The sequence below is a fragment of the Haemorhous mexicanus genome, chromosome 1 (assembly GCF_027477595.1).
Source record: "Haemorhous mexicanus isolate bHaeMex1 chromosome 1, bHaeMex1.pri, whole genome shotgun sequence".
In the NCBI taxonomy this organism is placed as follows: domain Eukaryota; kingdom Metazoa; phylum Chordata; class Aves; order Passeriformes; family Fringillidae; genus Haemorhous; species Haemorhous mexicanus.
Genome location: NC_082341.1, coordinates 159,140,665 through 159,158,344, shown reverse-complemented (window position 1 = coordinate 159,158,344; position 17,680 = coordinate 159,140,665). Strand labels below are relative to the sequence as shown.

At 52.9% G+C, this 17,680-nt stretch overlaps 1 protein-coding gene across 18 annotated transcripts in view; it reads right to left on the bottom strand.

The window, feature by feature from the left end:
• SCRIB (scribble planar cell polarity protein) overlaps positions 1-17,680 on the bottom strand; it is a 120,087-nt gene that overhangs the window by 81,736 nt on the left and 20,671 nt on the right. For all 18 annotated transcript variants that reach the window (XM_059869171.1, XM_059869239.1, XM_059869289.1 and 15 more), the window contains exons 2-12: positions 17,350-17,467; positions 17,072-17,150; positions 15,613-15,702; positions 14,908-14,964; positions 11,116-11,179; positions 9,527-9,601; positions 9,218-9,362; positions 8,811-8,929; positions 6,883-7,082; positions 3,667-3,833; positions 2,784-2,908 (exon numbers count right to left, since the gene is read on the bottom strand). In XM_059869171.1, the coding sequence (XP_059725154.1) occupies positions 2,784-2,908; positions 3,667-3,833; positions 6,883-7,082; positions 8,811-8,929; positions 9,218-9,362; positions 9,527-9,601; positions 11,116-11,179; positions 14,908-14,964; positions 15,613-15,702; positions 17,072-17,150; positions 17,350-17,467 (1,239 nt within the window). The remainder of the gene's footprint in view (positions 1-2,783; positions 2,909-3,666; positions 3,834-6,882; positions 7,083-8,810; positions 8,930-9,217; positions 9,363-9,526; positions 9,602-11,115; positions 11,180-14,907; positions 14,965-15,612; positions 15,703-17,071; positions 17,151-17,349; positions 17,468-17,680) is intronic.

The following is a 17,680-nucleotide window of genomic DNA, read 5'->3' as shown; positions in this document are numbered from 1 at the left end:
AAATGGGGGTGTGTATTTCCCACCTGTCAGAGGTGGGGCAGTGACCTGCTGTTCATTGGGGAGTTTATCTCTTCCACAACCAACCCTCCTTCCAGGAGATAGCTTCTGTTCATGGGCTATTAATTATTAATTATCTTCTGTCCATGGCCACTGAGTGTCCCTGCAGTGCTGATCAAATTCCACCATCCCATGGGGAGATGCTCCGCCCAGGGGAGGAGCCAAGCATTCCTACCTGGATCCAATCTGAGGTGCTGGGAACAGCCCAGCAGCCTTTGCCCACTGCATTCCCAGAGGAGCAGCTTTCTGCTGCCCTGCATTCCCAGAGGGAGAGCAGGCCCATCTCCAGCAGCCCTGGAGCTCCAGAGGAAAACTCCCCCCTTGTGCAGGATCCCTGCTCCAGCAGAACCACAGCTGGCACTGCAGGAGGGCTGAGCCCCCCTGGGATGGGACTGTGCCACCACCCTGAGCCCCCCTGGACTGGGACTGTGCCACCACCCTGAGCCCCCCTGGACTGGGACTGTGCCACCACCCTGAGCCCCCCTGGGATGGGGCTGTGCCACCACCCTGAGCCCCCTGGGATGGGACTGTGCCACCACCCTGAGCCCCCCTGGGATGGGACTGTGCCACCACCCTGAGCCCCCTGGGATGGGACTGTGCCACCACCCTGAGCCACCCTGGGATGGGACTGTGCCACCACCCTGAGCCCCCTTGGGATGGGACTGTGCCACCACCCTGAGCCCCCCTGGGATGGGACTGTGCCACCACCCTGAGCCCCCTTGGGATGGGACTGTGCCACCACCCTGAGCCCCCCTGGGATGGGACTGTGCCACCACCCTGAGCCCCCCTGGGATGGGACTGTGCCACCACCCTGAGCCCCCTTGGGATGGGACTGTGCCACCACCCTGAGCCCCCCTGGGATGGGACTGTGCCACCACCCTGAGCCCCCCTGGGATGGGACTGTGCCACCACCCTGACCCACAGGGGGACAGGGCCTGCTCTGACTCTGGCACTTGTTTGGGTTTTTTTGTACTATTGCATTTGCATTTTTAATTTTCCTAGTAAAGAACTGTAATTCCTATTCCCGTATCTTTGCCTGAGCCTCCTAATTTCAAAATTGCAATAATAGGGAGGGAGGGGGTTTCCATTTTCCATTTCGGGGGAGGCTCCTGCCTTCCTTAGCACACACCTGTCTGTTCAAACCCAGACACCAGACCGTGACCCTCGGCAGGTGACCAACACCTTTATCAGAGCCAGAGCCCCAAGGGGACACCACCAACAGCTCCTGCTGCAGGGCCTGCTCCAGGCCTTCCCCAGCCTGCAGCTGGAATGGGGAAAGAACAGAGGCAGGGAGCCCCAAGAGCTCGATCATCCTGCTCTCCAGCTGACAGGGGCTTTGGGAAGAATGATGGAGCTGGGAAGTTTAAAGTGGTGTTTCAGGCTTAGTAAATGAAAAACTCTTGACACAGAGACTCCTCTAGAACACAGGTGAGAAATCTGGGGATGTCCTCCTAACTCCTCTGGACTTAACAGGTCTGCCCAGCCCAAGGCAGCAGAGTTGGTGCTGCTTAGTGAGGCAGAGAGCCAAGAAAACCAGCATCCTCACACTAGCCACAATGCTGAGAACAACTCCAAGAAAGCCCAAAGCTCCCAAGGCCAGCAGCACACACGCACTGCCAGGACAGCTGCCAACACCATTCATTAGGAGGTTTCAGACCTCAAGGATGGCTTCCCAGAAACTAAAAGGGAATAAAGTCCTGCAGGAGACTGAAACCCTCAGAGCACTTGCTGAGAACTGCTGCCCTGGCCTTTGCATCTGCCCTGGAAGCACAACCATCTCTTGCAGGTTTTGAGGCAGTGTTTAGTATTTACTAACAGGACACCCCACAGCATGGGCTGCTGGAATTTCAGACTTTCTGTGCTGACAGACTCTGACCCCAAGAGAACACTGCATTGACCTGAGGCTGTGGAGAGGGCTTCCAAAATTGAATGACAGAACTGGGATTGTGGGTGTGGAGTTTGAATAGAAGTGTGCAATACCACATGGTGGAAAACTCAGAGTTTAAGGTTTTAGAATACAGTAATATGCAGAGAGCAAGATGGAGGTTTTAGGGCAGAGGCTGGTCCTTCTTCTTCACCTTCTCCATGGGTTTGGGTGGTTTTGTGTAACTGGATAAAAAAGTCCACACTGTGGGCCATGGGTGGTTGGTTAGTGGGTGAAAAGTAAAAATAATTTGTGTGTCATTTCTTAATTGGACAGTTTATCCTTAAAAGGCCTTGTAGAGAGTGAGATACAGCTCCATTGTTTAGTTTGTTAGAGTGAAGTGCTGTAGAACTCAGGGTTTGTGAGACTGTAACATGGATAAGAACTAATAAACATCGGAGTCCCGACAAGAAATCCCATCTCACACATTTAATCCTGACAATGGGCTGCACTGCCTGCATGGCTGGAAGGATGGGGATGGCCTGGGTTTGGCTGGACAGCCTTTCCCCATGGTGGGGTGAGCTGAAACCCTACCCTGACAGTGCTCTGCTGGGATCTCCGGACATTTGGAGTGCTCCACTCCCATAGAAGAGCCTCAAAATATGACTGTGCACCATGGCTCCCAGGGAATGCCTTCCCTTCCCCTCCTGCTTGGGTCCTCAGGGCACCAAAGAGCCTTCAGACTGTGGAAATCACACACCTACAGCAGTGTAAAACATGGACACCACAGTGGCCCCATCTCTGGAAACTCAGCTTGTCCCTGAGCTCCCACAGGAGCCAACAAGCTCCAGGAATGCCTTACCCGCCTCTCAGCTCCAGACTCCTCATCCTCATCTCCTTTGGGCTCATCCAGGAACTGGATCACACTGACTCTGTTCAAGTTGCTGTCTGTCCAGCTCTCATCCACGCTGTTCTGCAGCAGGTTCTCTGGGGAGGAAGAGAACACAGTGGGAGCTCCTTTTGGGAAGAGCAGGGCTGTAGATGTGGATGGAGGTCAGTTCTTATCCCATTAGGACTCTGCTGGATCTGCCCATGGCATCAGAGGCCTTGAGGACAAAGGCTGTGGCCTCACCATCCTGTCACCCTCTGGACATCTCCCACCAGGCCTCCAGCAGCCTCCAGCAGCGTCTGATGCTGCAGCTCTAGCACTCCTTACCAAGGAGTGCAGGAAAAGGCAGAATTCAGGCAGGAATACCATGTCTGATGCTGCAGCTCTAGCACTCCTTACCAAGGAGTGCAGGAAAAGGCAGAATTCAGGCAGGAATACCATGTCTGATGCTGCAGCTCTAGCACTCCTTACCAAGGAGTGCAGGAGAAGGCAGAATTCAGGCAGGAATACCATGTCTGATGCTGCAGCTCTAGCACTCCTTACCAAGGAGTGCAGGAAAAGGCAGAATTCAGGCAGGAATACCCTGCTGACAGGACAATGAAAATTGACTGCTTGGTCAGCAGATCCAAGCAGAACACTCAAAGATGAGGCTACAGGGCCTTGTCACCTGTCAGAAAGCAATTCCTCAGTTTTAACAGTCAGTGCCTGGGAAAGGTGCCCCAGATCCATCCATCCATCCAAGAGCCTGGATCTGCCACAGGAATCACAGCAAGGACAGCCCAGCCAGGCAGAGAAGGTTCAAGCACCCTCCAGAGCACAAGGCTCTGCAGGCAGGGCTTGTGCTGCAGATTCTTACCCAGGCTGGGAGAGGGCTGCTGGGGGAGCAGGTAGCAAGTGAGAACCTTTTCTCCTGTCTTCTCATCATCCTCGGTCTGGAACTTGAGCATGGGCTGGGACTGGTTTTCTGCCAGCCACAGGGCTTTCAGATTAAGGTTTGTCAAGGCAAAGGGCAAGTTCTGCAGCCTGCAAAAGAGAAGAGCAACTGCTTGTTAAACTCCCCTGGTCAGGAAGGAGCTTCACCTGAGCAGAGAGGGACAGAGCCAAGCTGCTGTGGATGCCCCAGTCCTGTTCCCAGTTTTGTGCCTGGCTGTGGAGTGGGCTGGGGTGTAACACCAGAAAAGCAATGCTCTCACAGAGCAGTGTAGAGAATGCTCCCCACAGAACCTCTGGTCAGCATCCAGCTGCTCCCAAAACCACGGAGCCCACAGACAGAACCACAGGACCCCTGAGAGCAGCTCCAGGCACCCACGTGCCATGGACGAGGCTCTGGCACCGACCAGCTGAGCACTGATGACACAAACCCACAAAATCTGGGGAGGGGAGGAAGGAGGAGAGGAGAAAGGAGAAAGGAGAAAGAGGAGGGATCTCCCCTGGTCTCTGTTCCACACAGGGCACAATGCCCTCCCACTTGTGCCACCCTGGGATTTAGTGACTCAGAGCAGGGGTTCACAGCTCAAGCCCTCAGACCCCAGCCTGGGCTCTCCCACCCCGTGGATCCCGGGATCCACACAGCTCCAGCAGCTCCCTGAGCCCTAAATACCAAGGGGTTTAAACTTTCTACACCAACAATCTCCAGCTCCCAAGAGAACACTACATTTGACCTGAGGCCATAGAAAAGACTTCCAAAATTAATTGATAACACTGAGATTACAAGTATATAGTTGATTTAAAGTATATAACATCACAAAGTAGAAAATTTAGAATTTAGTCTTATTTACTATTTTTATTATATAAACTTTATAATTTATATATTTTAGATATAAATATATAATTTAATAATAATTATATATTTCAAAATAAAAATATGATAGTTTTATTAAAATTTAAAAAAAATTTTAGAATATTGTAATATATATAAAGCTAAAATAGAAGTTTTAAAACAGCAACTAGTCCTTCTTCACCTTTTTCTTCCTGAGTTTAAGTAATATTTTATAATTAAACAAAAACCCCACATTACAAACTTTAGGTAATTAGTTATTAAAAGTAAAATTATTAAAATATAATTTCTTAATTAGATAATTTAACCTTAAAAGACCTTATATAGAAAAATAATTAACCATTTTGTAACTTGTTAGTAAAATACTACAGAACTCACAATTTATAATACAAATAAAAATAATAAAGATCTAAACCTAAGCACAAAATATGATCTCCAACATTTCAATCCCGACTTTAAGAGAAATTAAAAACCCCCAATGTCCTAGATTGTGAGGCAATGTGTATTCTCTTTGCCCTCTGCCAGCGGTGTGGCAGCTATTTTATGTTAATTGGGCAGTTTTCTTTATCCCTTGCACAAACCAATCCCCCTCCAAGAGACACCTGCTGTTCATGGGCCACTGAGTGTCACAGCAGGACTGATAAAAATAACTGATAATCCCACTGTGAGGGCTCTGCCCAGAGGGAGGGGCCAAGCATTCCCAACTGGATAGAACCTGAGATCCTGGGACAGCAGAACAGCATCGCCACTGGATTCCCAGAGGAACAGCTGCCTCCTCCACTGGATCTTCAGAGGAAATCTCCACCCTTCTACAGGATCCCTGCTCCAGCAGAACCACTCCTGACACTCCAGGAGGGCTGCAGCCACAATTCCAACTGGATTTCTACAGGATCCCTGCTCCAACAGAACCACCCCTGCCTGTCACTGGGATATTTTATAAAAAATCCCTTTGCTAGGATTCTTTTTCTTGAGAAGCTTCAGCTTCTCCACGTTTTGTTGTTTTGGAACGTGATTTGGAAAATTGTTTACTTAGCATGTGAATTATTTTTAATTAATGGCTAATTACAGCTAGCTGTATCAGACTGTCACGAGTTTTTATTATTCATTCTTTGCTAGTTTTTTTTCTTTCTTTAGTATAGCTTTAGTATATAATTTTCTTTTAATATAATATAATATCATAAAATAATAAATCAGCCTTCTGAGAACTTAAGAGTCAATTCTCATGTCTCACCTCATCCTGGGGACCCTCACAACACCACCACAACAACAATTAATAACCACCCCTGTCACTGCAGGAGGGCTGAGCCACAATTCCAATGGGACTGATACAGGATCCCTGATCCTACAGAACCACACCTGACACTGTAGGAGGGCTGCAGCCACAATTCCAATGGGACTGCTACAGGATCCCTGATCCTACAGAACCACCCCTGCCTCTCCAGGAGGGCTGCAGCCACAATTCCAATGGGACTGCTGCAGGATCCCTGATCCAACAGAACCACCCCTGCCTCTCCAGGAGGGCTGCAGCCACAATTCCAATGGGACTGCTACAGGATCCCTGCTCCAACAGAACCACACCTGCCTCTCCAGGAGGGCTGAGCCACAATTCCAACTGGGACTGCTGCAGGATCCCTGATCCTACAGAACCACACCTGCCACTGCAGGAGGGCTGCAGCCACAATTCCAACTGGGACTGCTACAGGATCCCTGATCCAGCAGAACCACCCCTGCCTCTCCAGGAGGGCTGCAGCCACAATTCCAATGGGACTGCTGCAGGATCCCTGCTCCAGCAGAACCACACCTGCCTCTCCAGGAGGGCTGCAGCCACAATTCCAACTGGATTTCTACAGGATCCCTGCTCCAGCAGAACCACCCCTGCCTCTCCAGGAGGGCTGAGCCACAATTCCAATGGGACTGCTGCAGGATCCCTGCTCCAGCAGAACCACACCTGACACTGCAGGAGGGCTGCAGCCACAATTCCAACTGGACTGCCACCAACACCCTGACCCACAGGGTGTCAGGCTGTGTTCTGATTCTGTCAGTGTTGTTTTGATTTACTGCATTGTTTATTTTGCCTTTTAATTTTCTTCCCCAGTAATGAACTGTTATTCCCGCTCCCATATCTTTGTCTGAGAGCCCCTTTTAATTTCAAATTTATGACAATTCGGAGGGAGGGTGTTGACAGTTTCCAGGAGGGAGGGGTTTTACAGTTTCCCTTTCAGGGGAGGCTCCCGCCTCCCTCAGCAGACACCGTCTGTCCAAACGCAGAGCCCCAAAGGCAAGCAGCAGCCTCACCTGTTGCCAGCCACGTCGAGCACGTGGAGCTCGGTGGTGTTGGCCAGCTCGGGGGGCAGCAGTGCCAGGCGGTTGTCGCGCAGGGACAGCACGCTGAGGTTGGCACAGCCGCCGATCTCCGCGGGCAGCGCCGTCAGCCGGTTCCGGTCCACGTTCAGGTTGGTCAGCTTGGCCAGCTTGCCCAGGGACCTGGGCAAGGCCTGCGAAGGAGCCCAGTCAGTGCTTGCAAACAAACAAACCCCACAAATTTTGTGGGAGCTGTGAAGCTGGTATGTAGGAGTGCGCTGTCTGTTGATGGAGTGACAAAACTATCCTTTGTCCCCTTAAAAGGAAAGAAGCCCAGAAGTTTCTCTCCTAGATTAAGTGAAAAGAGACCTCATAGGACCCAGGGGGTTGACCTCAAACTTAAGGATAGCTAATTGGACAGAAGCCAAAAAGTCCCACTAGAAAAGGATGTGAACAAAGAAACCACTTGCTTTTGCGAGGTGTTTTTACCAGGTGCAGGAGCGTCTAGCACTTGGCTCGTTTTTTCTGTTTTTTGCCTTTTATTAAGCCTTTTTGTTTCCAACACTGCAACAGAAGCCATCCTGCTGATTATTGTGGCTCCAAGGGTAGCTGAGCTATCTTGTGTGCATTGTAGGCCTCCTGGAGCTCATTAGACCTGGCTCAGGAGGACACAATAACACTGGTGTGTTTGTGACAGCGCTGCACGCACGTGGGAACCGTTCTCCTCACACGACATGGGAACCTTTGGGAACTCCTGATTTTTTTTTCTCTCTCTCAAACACATATGCATGCAATTTCACAATAGGTTCACACATATTCATTCCACTGATTTCCTGTGACATTTGCTGCTAATTTTTCTTTATCAGAAAGAACTCCTGGGTCACATTGCCTTGCTCTGTCTGCCCCTCTCCTCCTCCTTTATCTCTTGTCTTTTGGCTGAAGCAGTTTCTCTGAGCATAGGTTTTTTGTGAGAACAGGCAGTCAGACTAAACAGCAAGCTACAGACTTAACTCAAAGATGTACATTTCACCTAAATCAAAATAGGTTTCTACTCTGGAAAATTTCTACTGTCTCAGGAGAGGAAAGGGTAAATGCACACAGGCAAAGGCACAGAGCCCTCAGCCTGGGGAACAAGCTGCCTTCCATCCCAACAGACACATTTGAGAAAATGCTCTTGGGACATCTTTGGAATGGGTTTTCCCTCCAGCTCATTGCCTGATCCATGCCAACTCTTCCCCTCAACACAGCACACACAAAGCACTGCTGGCCAAGGCTTCCCTTCTGTTCATCTGCCCGTTCCCAATCCTCATGTTTTACCAGTCAAATCACAGGCAGTTTGGAGCAGGGCCATTCTCAATCACATCATCCCAAACCCCTCAGCAATGCAGCCTGGGATGGTCTTTGGGATGGGCAATCCCAGCATCCCTGCCAACCCAGAGAATGACTTGGGGGGAAAAAATCAGCCAGAGAAAGCAGCTCCCAAACTTGTGTGAATTTGGTGAAACTGTAGAAGCAGCTGGAGCATGCTCAGGAATTCAGCTCAGAGGGCAGAAGATGGGAAGGGATCCCTGCAGCTGGCTGCAGAGAACAGCATGGGAGAGGCTTATCACTCTCTACAGCTCCTGAAAGATGGCTGTGCTCAGGAGGGGTTGGTCTCTCTCTCCAGGAACTGACAGAACCAGAGCACACAGTCCCAAGCTGAGACCAAGGGAAATACAGGTTGGATATTGGGAAAAACTTTTTTATGGAAAGGGTGATAAAGTTCTGGAATGGCCTGCCCAGGTAGGTGGGGGAATCACCATCCCTGGATGTGTTTAAAACAAGCCTGGATGTGGCACTGGGTGCCAGGGTTTAATTGAGGTGGTGGGGCTGGGTTAGACTTGATCTTGAAGGTCTCTTCCACAGTGATTCTGTGCACTCACCGTCAGCATGTTCTCAGTCAGGATGAGCTCAGACAGGTTTTCACAGTCCCCAATCGACTCTGTCATGTCTGTCAGCCTGTTCTGGTCCACCTTGAGGATGGAGAGCTGCTTCAGCTGACCTGGCCAGGGCGACAAGTTAGGTGTGAGCTGTGCCAGAGAGAAGGATGCTGCTCTACGCCCACCTGGCTGTGATCCCATCCAGGATGACACAACCCAACCAGGCAGGCTCTGCTTTTCCTCCCACCAGGCCTGGTCACAGGTGAAGCACCTGCTCTGTCCTGCAGAGCTCTGCTCACCTGTCCCACCCACTGCTCCTGCCCTGCGTGGCTGTGTCCCCAAATCCCTGATTCCCTGGCACAGACTCTGGCCAAGGAAGCCCTGCAGCACCCCCAGCTGACAGCACTCACCGATGCCGTCGGGAATGCATTCCAGCAGGTTCTGTGACAGCAGCAGGTCCGTCAGTGCCACCAGCCCGCTGACCTCGTTGGGCAGCTGCTCCAGCTTGTTCTCAGACACGTCCAGGCACACCAGGCGGCGCAGGTTACCCAGCTCCTGGAGAGAGAGGAGAGCCCGTGGCTCAGGGAGCAGCAGGGCAGGGCAGGGGTGTGCTCAGGGAGGGGCAGCGCAGGGAAGGTTCTGGAAAGGGAAGGGAGCGTTCAGGAAGGTTCAGGAAGGTTTGGTTTGGGAAGGGAGGCGTGTGCTGAGCAGACACTCACCGGTGGCAGGGCTGAGAGCTGGTTCCGGTCCAGCCACAGCTCACGCAGGTTCGGGAGCGCGCCCAGAGTGTCCGGCTGCAGGGACAGGACAGTGAGGACATCAGCCAGGACACCAGCCCCTTCCAGGGACAGGGGAGGCTGCAAATACACCACTCTGCAAAGCCAGGCACTGCCCTGCCTCGCACCCCTCCCAGCACCGTCCAGGGATCGTTACAAGAGAGCAGCACACTGGGAATGTCTGTCTGGGAATGTCTGGGATGGCTGCAGGAGCTCCAGTGGCAAACACTGACAGCAGCAGCAGGACTGTGTCAGCAGCCAAGGCAGAACTGAGCCTGCAGCACAGCTCTGATGGAGAGCAGCTCAGGGAGCTGGGGCACAAGGGGCTCCAGGGAGATCTTGCTTTCTGCAGCTCCCTGGCAGGAGGATGGAGCCAGGTGGGGGTCAGGCCCTGCTCCCAGGGAACAAGGGACAGGACAAAGGCAAATGGTCTCAAGTTGTGCCAGGGGAGGTTCAGGTTGGATATTGGGAAAATTCCTCCTGGAAAGGACTGTCCAGCCCTTGCACAGGCTGCCAGGGCAGAGGTGGAATCCTCACCCCTGGGGTGACTTAACAGCTGTGTGGATGTGGCACTTGGGGACATGGGTTAGTGGTGGCCTTGGCAATGCTGGGAGAGTGCTTGAACTCAGTGGTCTCAGAGGTTTTTCCAACCTAAATGATTCCATGATTCCAGGGGGTTGGAAATTCTGGCCTTACAGAAGAAATGCATCTTCCCCCTCTCAGACATGAAAATGAACATTTGGGTACCACTGGCCAGCTCAAGATGACCCAGTGGCACCATCAGCTGTGACAGACACGTGTTCACATCCCACAGCCCCCAAGCAATCAGAGTTTGGCGTCTGCCCCACTGGAGCATGGCTCAAGTGTCACACACCTGTTCTTGCAGGTGAGCTCAGCCTGTGCACAGCTAAGCTGCACGAGCCCCTTTGCCTCCCAGCTTTGAAGGGTTTGTGCCAAAACCCATTCCAGATCACAAAGGGGAAGATCCAGTCATAGCTTAATCCACAGCTGCAAATTACAGAATGTCACTGGGTGGCCCCAAATGCCCAGATAACCTCAACTCTGAGGCTGTGCCCTTGCTCTCCACATGCTGAGCCCTCCAGGGAGAGAGCCCCCACACTGGGCTACCCTCACTGCCATGCACCACATGGAATGGCCCAGCACTCTGTGGGGCAGAAATCATATCAGACAGCAGAGAGGCAGGAAGCTGGATGAGAAGAAAAACAGCTGGGGGCAGTGCAGGACAGAGAAGGGAAGCACCAGAGCCTTGCTGGCAAGGAAAGATCCTTGGCAGCCAGACAGGAAGAATCACCATCCCAGAGCCTGGAAAGGACAGGGCAGGCCGTGAGTGAGGCCAGCAGGACACGAGACACAAGGGCTGACACATGAAGAGAAAATTCATCTGGGAATGGTGACTGGGCCACGCTGGGCAGATCACAATCTCCCCAAATAACCTGAGGGCCTATCTCTTTGCAGGCCAGGTGGAAACCCCTGCCAACCACCCAAACCCCTCCCCAGCAGCCCTCACCTACCAGCACTTCCAGGTCATTGCCACCGAGATCCAACTGCTCTAACTTGACAAGGAAGGAGAGGGAGCTGCGAGGCACAGGGACAGAGAGATAAAACAAGAAATAAAGAGCGGAAGGTTAGCATCTGGGACACACATTGCACAAATCACATGATCTCCATGACTCCTACAGCAGGTGGGGCAATCCTGGCCTTTCTCACGGTCCCTCTGAGCCCAGCACTTCGTGGAGCTGCTCCCTTCCCCAGGCCAGACCATTCACCCCAGGGAACTGGGTCAGAGGCTCCAGCAGCCCCACTGGTCCCGGTTTGCCTTCTGCCCTTCCCACCACAACACACCCTTTGATTACAAGCCCAGCAGGTGAGCAGCCACACCTTCCCACGGCTGCCTGCTGCACAGCAAGGACAGGGACCTGGGCACGGACTGACAGGCAACAGGAGGTGCTCAGCAGAGGACAGGACACGTGTGGGGGGCAGGGGAGCACACAGCTGCAGGGACAGGGAGGAATGACAACTTCCACAGCCTCAGCTTCCCCCAACAGGATGCTCATGCCACTGAAGAGGAAGGGAAGACAGCAGCGGCCTGATGTCTCGGGTGAGGGGGGCGTGTACAGACAGAAGCTCACGATGAAGGCACTGCACAGGACCTGTCCACACCCACAGCAGCAGCCCTGAGCACCCCACACACCACACCTGGGGTGGGCAAGCCCTGCAGTCCCACAAACCCATGGGGGGTTCTCACGACACAGTCCAGGTGCTCATTTGTCCTCACAGCTGAGTCTGACCCATCCACTCCAGCTCCACCTCCCCAGAGGGCTGCTGCCCCTCACTGTGTGCCAGGGTGCAGCTGCCAGCCCTGCCCACTCCCCAGCAGGGAACAGCTTTATTCTCTTCTTCAGGAACTGCTCCAATAGAGAAATCCCCACATTTCTCTGGAAACAGGCCCACCTCTCAAGGCCACCCAATCCAAGCCTGTTGGGGGTGCAATAAAAGGGAGCTGTCTTGCCTGGGCCAGGCTGTAAAAACATCTGGGCTATGCAGGAAAATTAATTTCCTGCTGCATGCAGAGTGGATTTTGAGATAAACTCCAGCAAAGGTTTATCAACAGTTTCACCCAGAGGATCCTGCTGCACAGCACTCCTTCCCCGTGAACGTACACCAGCTCTAGCTCCTCTGGAGGTGACGCAGCCCCGACTGTCCCTCTGCACCTTCACTGCCTGAATTCCCAAAACAGGAGTGAGCTGGGGAATCCACACTGATCACATCTGGCAAGAGGTCTCAGTACAGACCACCCCCACTATTCCACAAGGATCCAGGAGAGCTGCCCTTCCCAAGTCTCTGGCTGCACCCCAGCTGCATGGGAGAAATGAGGGGTGATCACCAGCTGCACAAGCTGAACCATTCCAGAACTCAGTATCACAACACTGACCAATTTTGGCAAAGGTCACTGCAAGCTGGACCTTTCAAGAAGCTCTACAACAACAAAACACCAAAAGGACCCTGATGCATTATGCTGCCCCAAACTCTCAGCACTGAAGCTCACCTATCTATCCACGGGGCTCAGGAACCCTGGGAACAGAGCACCAGCCATTTCTTGCTCAAGTCATCCTCGTTTTTGGCAAGGCCCCCTGATCTCATTTAGAGCTGTTCTTAGGCACAGTGTGCAGCCAGAGAACCCCAGAGCATCACTGAAATGGGTCTGGCCATGGACTGCCATCCTCTGATCAGAACCACCCCAGCCTTCAAGATCCACGCTCTACTTCCAGAAATCACCCCAAACAGAATTTGGGGAAGTGGGGAAAGATGAAAAGAAGCTGAATTTGCATTACAGAATGAGTATCAAGCCTGGATTTACCTTCCAGTGAAAACCACCAAAACCTCACAGCACACTACCAGCATCCTGCTGGATGGCACCCAGAATGACAAAGGGCAGCACTGGGCAGGAGAGATCTCCCAAAAACCCTAGGGCTGTGGCCACAGCCTGAACTCTCAAGACTCCAGAGACTTGGTGGCTCTGAAATGGCCAAAAGCTATTGGGACTAACTTCTCTGCTGTGGCATTGATGGGTTGTAGGACGAGGTGAGAGATGAGAATTTGACTCCAGGTTCTCAGCAGGTTGATTCATTATTTTATTATATTGTATTAAAAGAAATGATATACTAAAACTATACTAAATAAAGAGAAAGGATGCAGACAGAAGGCTAGCCAAGAATGAATAATAAAAACTCGTGACTCCTCAGAGTCTGACAGAGCTGGCTGTGATTGGTTATTAAGAAAACACAATTCACATGGAACCAATAAAAGAATTACCTACCACATTCTAAAGCAGCAAAACACAAGGAGAAGCAATCAGATAATTATTATTTATATTTTTCTACGAGGCTTCTCAACTTCCCAGAAGAAATCCTGGCGAAGGGATTTTTCAGAAAAGACCACAGTGACACTGCAGTTTGGAAGCCCAGCCTTGGATGAAGCTGCTGCACCTCTCTGCTGACATGGTGCAAGCCAGCTGTGGTACCTGCCTGTGTGAGCACCCAGGACAGGAGCAGACAGAAGAGCAGCCCCACACCAGGACCCCAACTCCTCTTCCTGCCAGTTCTCAGCCCAGAATAAGTGTCCAAGGCCAGCTGGACGAGGCTTGGAGCACCCTGCTCTAGTGGAAGGTGTCCCTGCCCAGGGCAATGGGCTGGAACATGCTGGGCCTTGAGGTCCCTTCCAACCCAAACCATCCTGGGGCTCCAGGATAAGGAGCTCTAACCCAGATTGTCCTCTGTGGTGATACCCCATGTGGGACCATCTCAGCTGCCCCCTCCTGTCACCTTTCTGTGACAGGGTCACTGCTGGGCACAAGGGACCTGCTGACTGGCACCAGACCAGGCCATCTGTGATTCTGACCTGTGCTCCCACGGGCTGTAACCACAGGGGGAAGTGCCAGCAGACAAACTGAGCTCCTGCCAGCAACTGTAAGGGAGCTCTGAGGACAGGTGACAACAGCAGCACACATCACACCTTCCCTGAGGAGTTCAGGTGGCCCCAAAACAGCTGCTGCTCAAAAAGGAGTCAGCAGAATCCTTTCAGTGACATCCAAGGAAAGCTGGGGAATCATCAGTGGGATGCATAAGCAGGCAGGAAATGAGCTGACAGAGCTGCTGGAGGGCAGAAAACTCAATAAACTCTGATGGGCCAGAGCAAAGACTGAAGTAGCAACTAGGCAGTTCTCCACGTTCCCTGCCAGGAACTCATCCCTACCCTGACTCCAGCACGTGGAACAACACTTACCTCTCCTCCCTTGCTGGCTTAGCTTTGTCTGCTGCAGGGAGGCAGTTATCCCCTCCAGAACAACCAGGAGGGATATCCAACAGAACAGATGTCATGAGCAAAATGGACCCTTCAGCTGTATCCTGTTGCTCCTCAGATCCTGAACCTCACTGTGCACAGAGCTCCTCCTACACCCCCATCCACAGTTTTCTTTTTCTTTCCAAAAGAATCCATCGCCTGCTCCACCTCTTCAGGAAAAATGGGGTTCTCACTATTTCCAGCAGCTGTTTTTGGGAACCCTGCCTATTCTAAACCAATCCTTACCCAGGCTGAGTACAGGCTCTGAACATCCTTTGCTGCTCTCCAGCCCTGCACCATCCTCTCCCTCCTGACCCCAAGTTTATGGAAATCCTGCAAGAGGCAGCCTCTTTGTGCCCAGCCTGAGCCCTCCCAAGCCAAGTGATGGTGCCTGCACTGGTCCCTGAGGAAGCAGCAAGAAGGACCAGACAGGAGACTCCTACAGCCCCCAGACAGACACTCACGTGGGGAGAGTCTTTAGCAGGTTCTCACGCAGCTCCAAAGTCACCAGGTTTGCCAAACTGCAAGAGAAAAGGGAGCAAGAAAGCCAGGTTCACTGGACAGGGCTCAGGGATACAAGGGGCTGCTCATCTCCCTTCCCTTGGAACCACCCCTGGTGTCCTGTGCAATGCATGGATGTGCACACGTGGATGGAGATGGGCAACAGAAACACGATGGAAATGGCTCTGGTGGACACGGTGCTGGCTGCAGCCACAAGGAACAACACTGTGCCCACACTCAGGACAAGGAACACACAGGACTGTCTGCCCAAAAAGGTCAAAGCCCTCACATGAGGAAAGGCAAACCCCATGGGAGAGGCACTGCAGCCCAGGAGGCCAGTGGCCAGCAGCATAAATCTGAATCAAACACCATCAGGCAGCCCACACCTGCTTGGAAAGGGGCAAATGGGCACTCAGAACACAGGGAAAAACTGGACCTGAGAAGACTGGATCCATCCTTGCTGTGCCACAAACCACAGCAGGGAGCAGGACAGGAACCTCAGTAGGAAGGTCTTTTAACAACCCAAGGCTCAGAGGTGCTCTCTGTCAGCACCAGGGCAAAGCTGCACCTGGCTTGTCCCTCCAGGTCCTGCCACTGCCCTCGTGCCAGCAGCAAGGTGTCCCCAGCCCAGCCCCCTCCCCAGGGCTGCCAGAACAGGCCATACTCACTTCCCAATGTCAGTGGGGAGGCTCTGCAGGGACACATCGTTCAGGGCCAAGTGGCCCAAGCTCCGGAGCTGGGTGAAGCCCTCGGGCAGCCTGTGAGAACATCAACAGACTCCATTAATCCTGGGTACACAGCACAGAATCCCCCAAAGTGCTTAGATCCCCCAAAGCCAATCTCATCCCAGTTGGCATCAACGTGTGGAAAGGAGAAGAACAGGAACCATCACCAACCCTGGCTGCTGATCCAGGACAAGTTCTGCTTCCCAGACCACAAAACCCACTTGCACCAGACATTACCTGTCCAGGCTGGCAAACTCAGCCCTGCAGTACTTGAGCACAAATCCCAGACTAAACCATGCCATGGGAGCATTTACACTGGAAGAAAGGAGGGCTCCCAAGCACTCCAAGTGCCCAAAACAAAGGATCTCCCTGCAGATGACACTGCAGCATTCCCCAGGGCCAAGCACCATCACAACACACCCAAGGTGTGACAGAACAGGGAAAAGCCCTGGAAGGAAATTCCTGGAGGAAAGTCCTCTGCTTCCACAGGCAGCTCGTAGAGCCCCCTCAGCACCCACCCCCAACTCATCTGCACCCTGAGCAGAGAAAGCTCTGACAAGTGACACCTGGTGCGAAGTGCTGGTCACTCCTGTGGTACAGGGACTGTCCCCAACAGGGAAATGTCCCACTCCAGCAGGGCCTGGGACCCGGAGAGGGAGCAATTAATGTGCCTCAAACCTGGGCAGCACCTGCCCTGAGCACAAAGGCACACCTGGGGCCACACTGGCACCTGCAGAGACCCCTGCAGCAAGACACCAGTGCCTGGAAACGTGGCTCACCAAGGCAGGGGAGCCCCACTGAATACCAACTTTATGTATTAAAAGCTCCAGAGACAGAGCACTGAAAGACAAATCAGAGGTTCCTGCTTGGGCACAGCTCTGGGCACTGAGGTAAGAGGGACACAACCAAACATGGGGTACAAAGCATGGCTGTCCTCAGTTCTGAATAACAGAAAGGTGGAAAAGTGGCTAAGAGGGGGCAAAAAGGGCTGAGAGCGAGGCCCAAAAGGGGCCCTGGGGTGCAGAGGATGGCATGCAGACTTTTTCTGCTCTGCAGCAAAAGCCCATATTTATTCAGGTTTGTGAGCAGTGCAAAGGGAGCAATAAACTCATTGCAAGAGGACAGAAGCTCTCACTGCTGACAGCAGTACAACAGCAGCTCATCACCCAGAGCCCCAGGCCCCGAGGATGGAGCTCAGCCCAGCTCCTCCAGCACCAAGTCAGGAGAGTGCCAGGAACCTCTCCAGTGCCAGGAGAGCAGACACTGCAGCTTTGGAAGAGGCAGGACAACCCCAGGCCTTGGCTTCACGGGGAGACAATTACAAGATGAAGATCAGAGAAAGCCAGGCACAATTCCAGATCTCCTTCTCAGCTGGACTAACGGGCTGCATGTGCCTTCCTACCTGGAGAGAGGATTCCCACTGAAGTCTGCGATTTCCAGGGATTTGCAGAATTTGATGCTTTCAGGAATTTCTGGAATGTCTGCAAAAAACAGGTGAAAGAACAAAAGAGGCTTGAGACAATGGGACAGCAGGCAGTGGTGGCAGCCTGAGACATGGCAGCACAGGCCCACGTCAGAGCTGAGGAGCGCCGAGGGCGAGGGAAGCACAGCTCCTCCCCAGCAGGAGGGCACGGGAGCGCTGTGGGCCTGGGCACTGCTCCTGCCCAGCTCTGGCCTCACCGTTGCGGGAGATGTCCAGCTCCACCAGCTGCATGAAGTTGGCCACCTCGGGGGGCAGCCTCTGGATCTCATTGTCGCTCAGGCCCAGCTTGCGCAGGTTCAGGAGCCTGAAGAAAGGCTGAGACAAAGCGACACAACGGGGTCAGCAGCAGCTCTGGGGAGCTCCTCATCTCAGGAGAAGCCTGAGCATCCCCCTGAGACCCCTGCCTGCTCCCACCACCCCAGCCCAGCCAGGGGCAGTCACTGCATGGATCAGAACCCCCACGAAGGGCTACGAGGGATTCCTGTATTTGCAGGGTGCCCCGACAAAGGTGAGTAATGAGGACTCTGA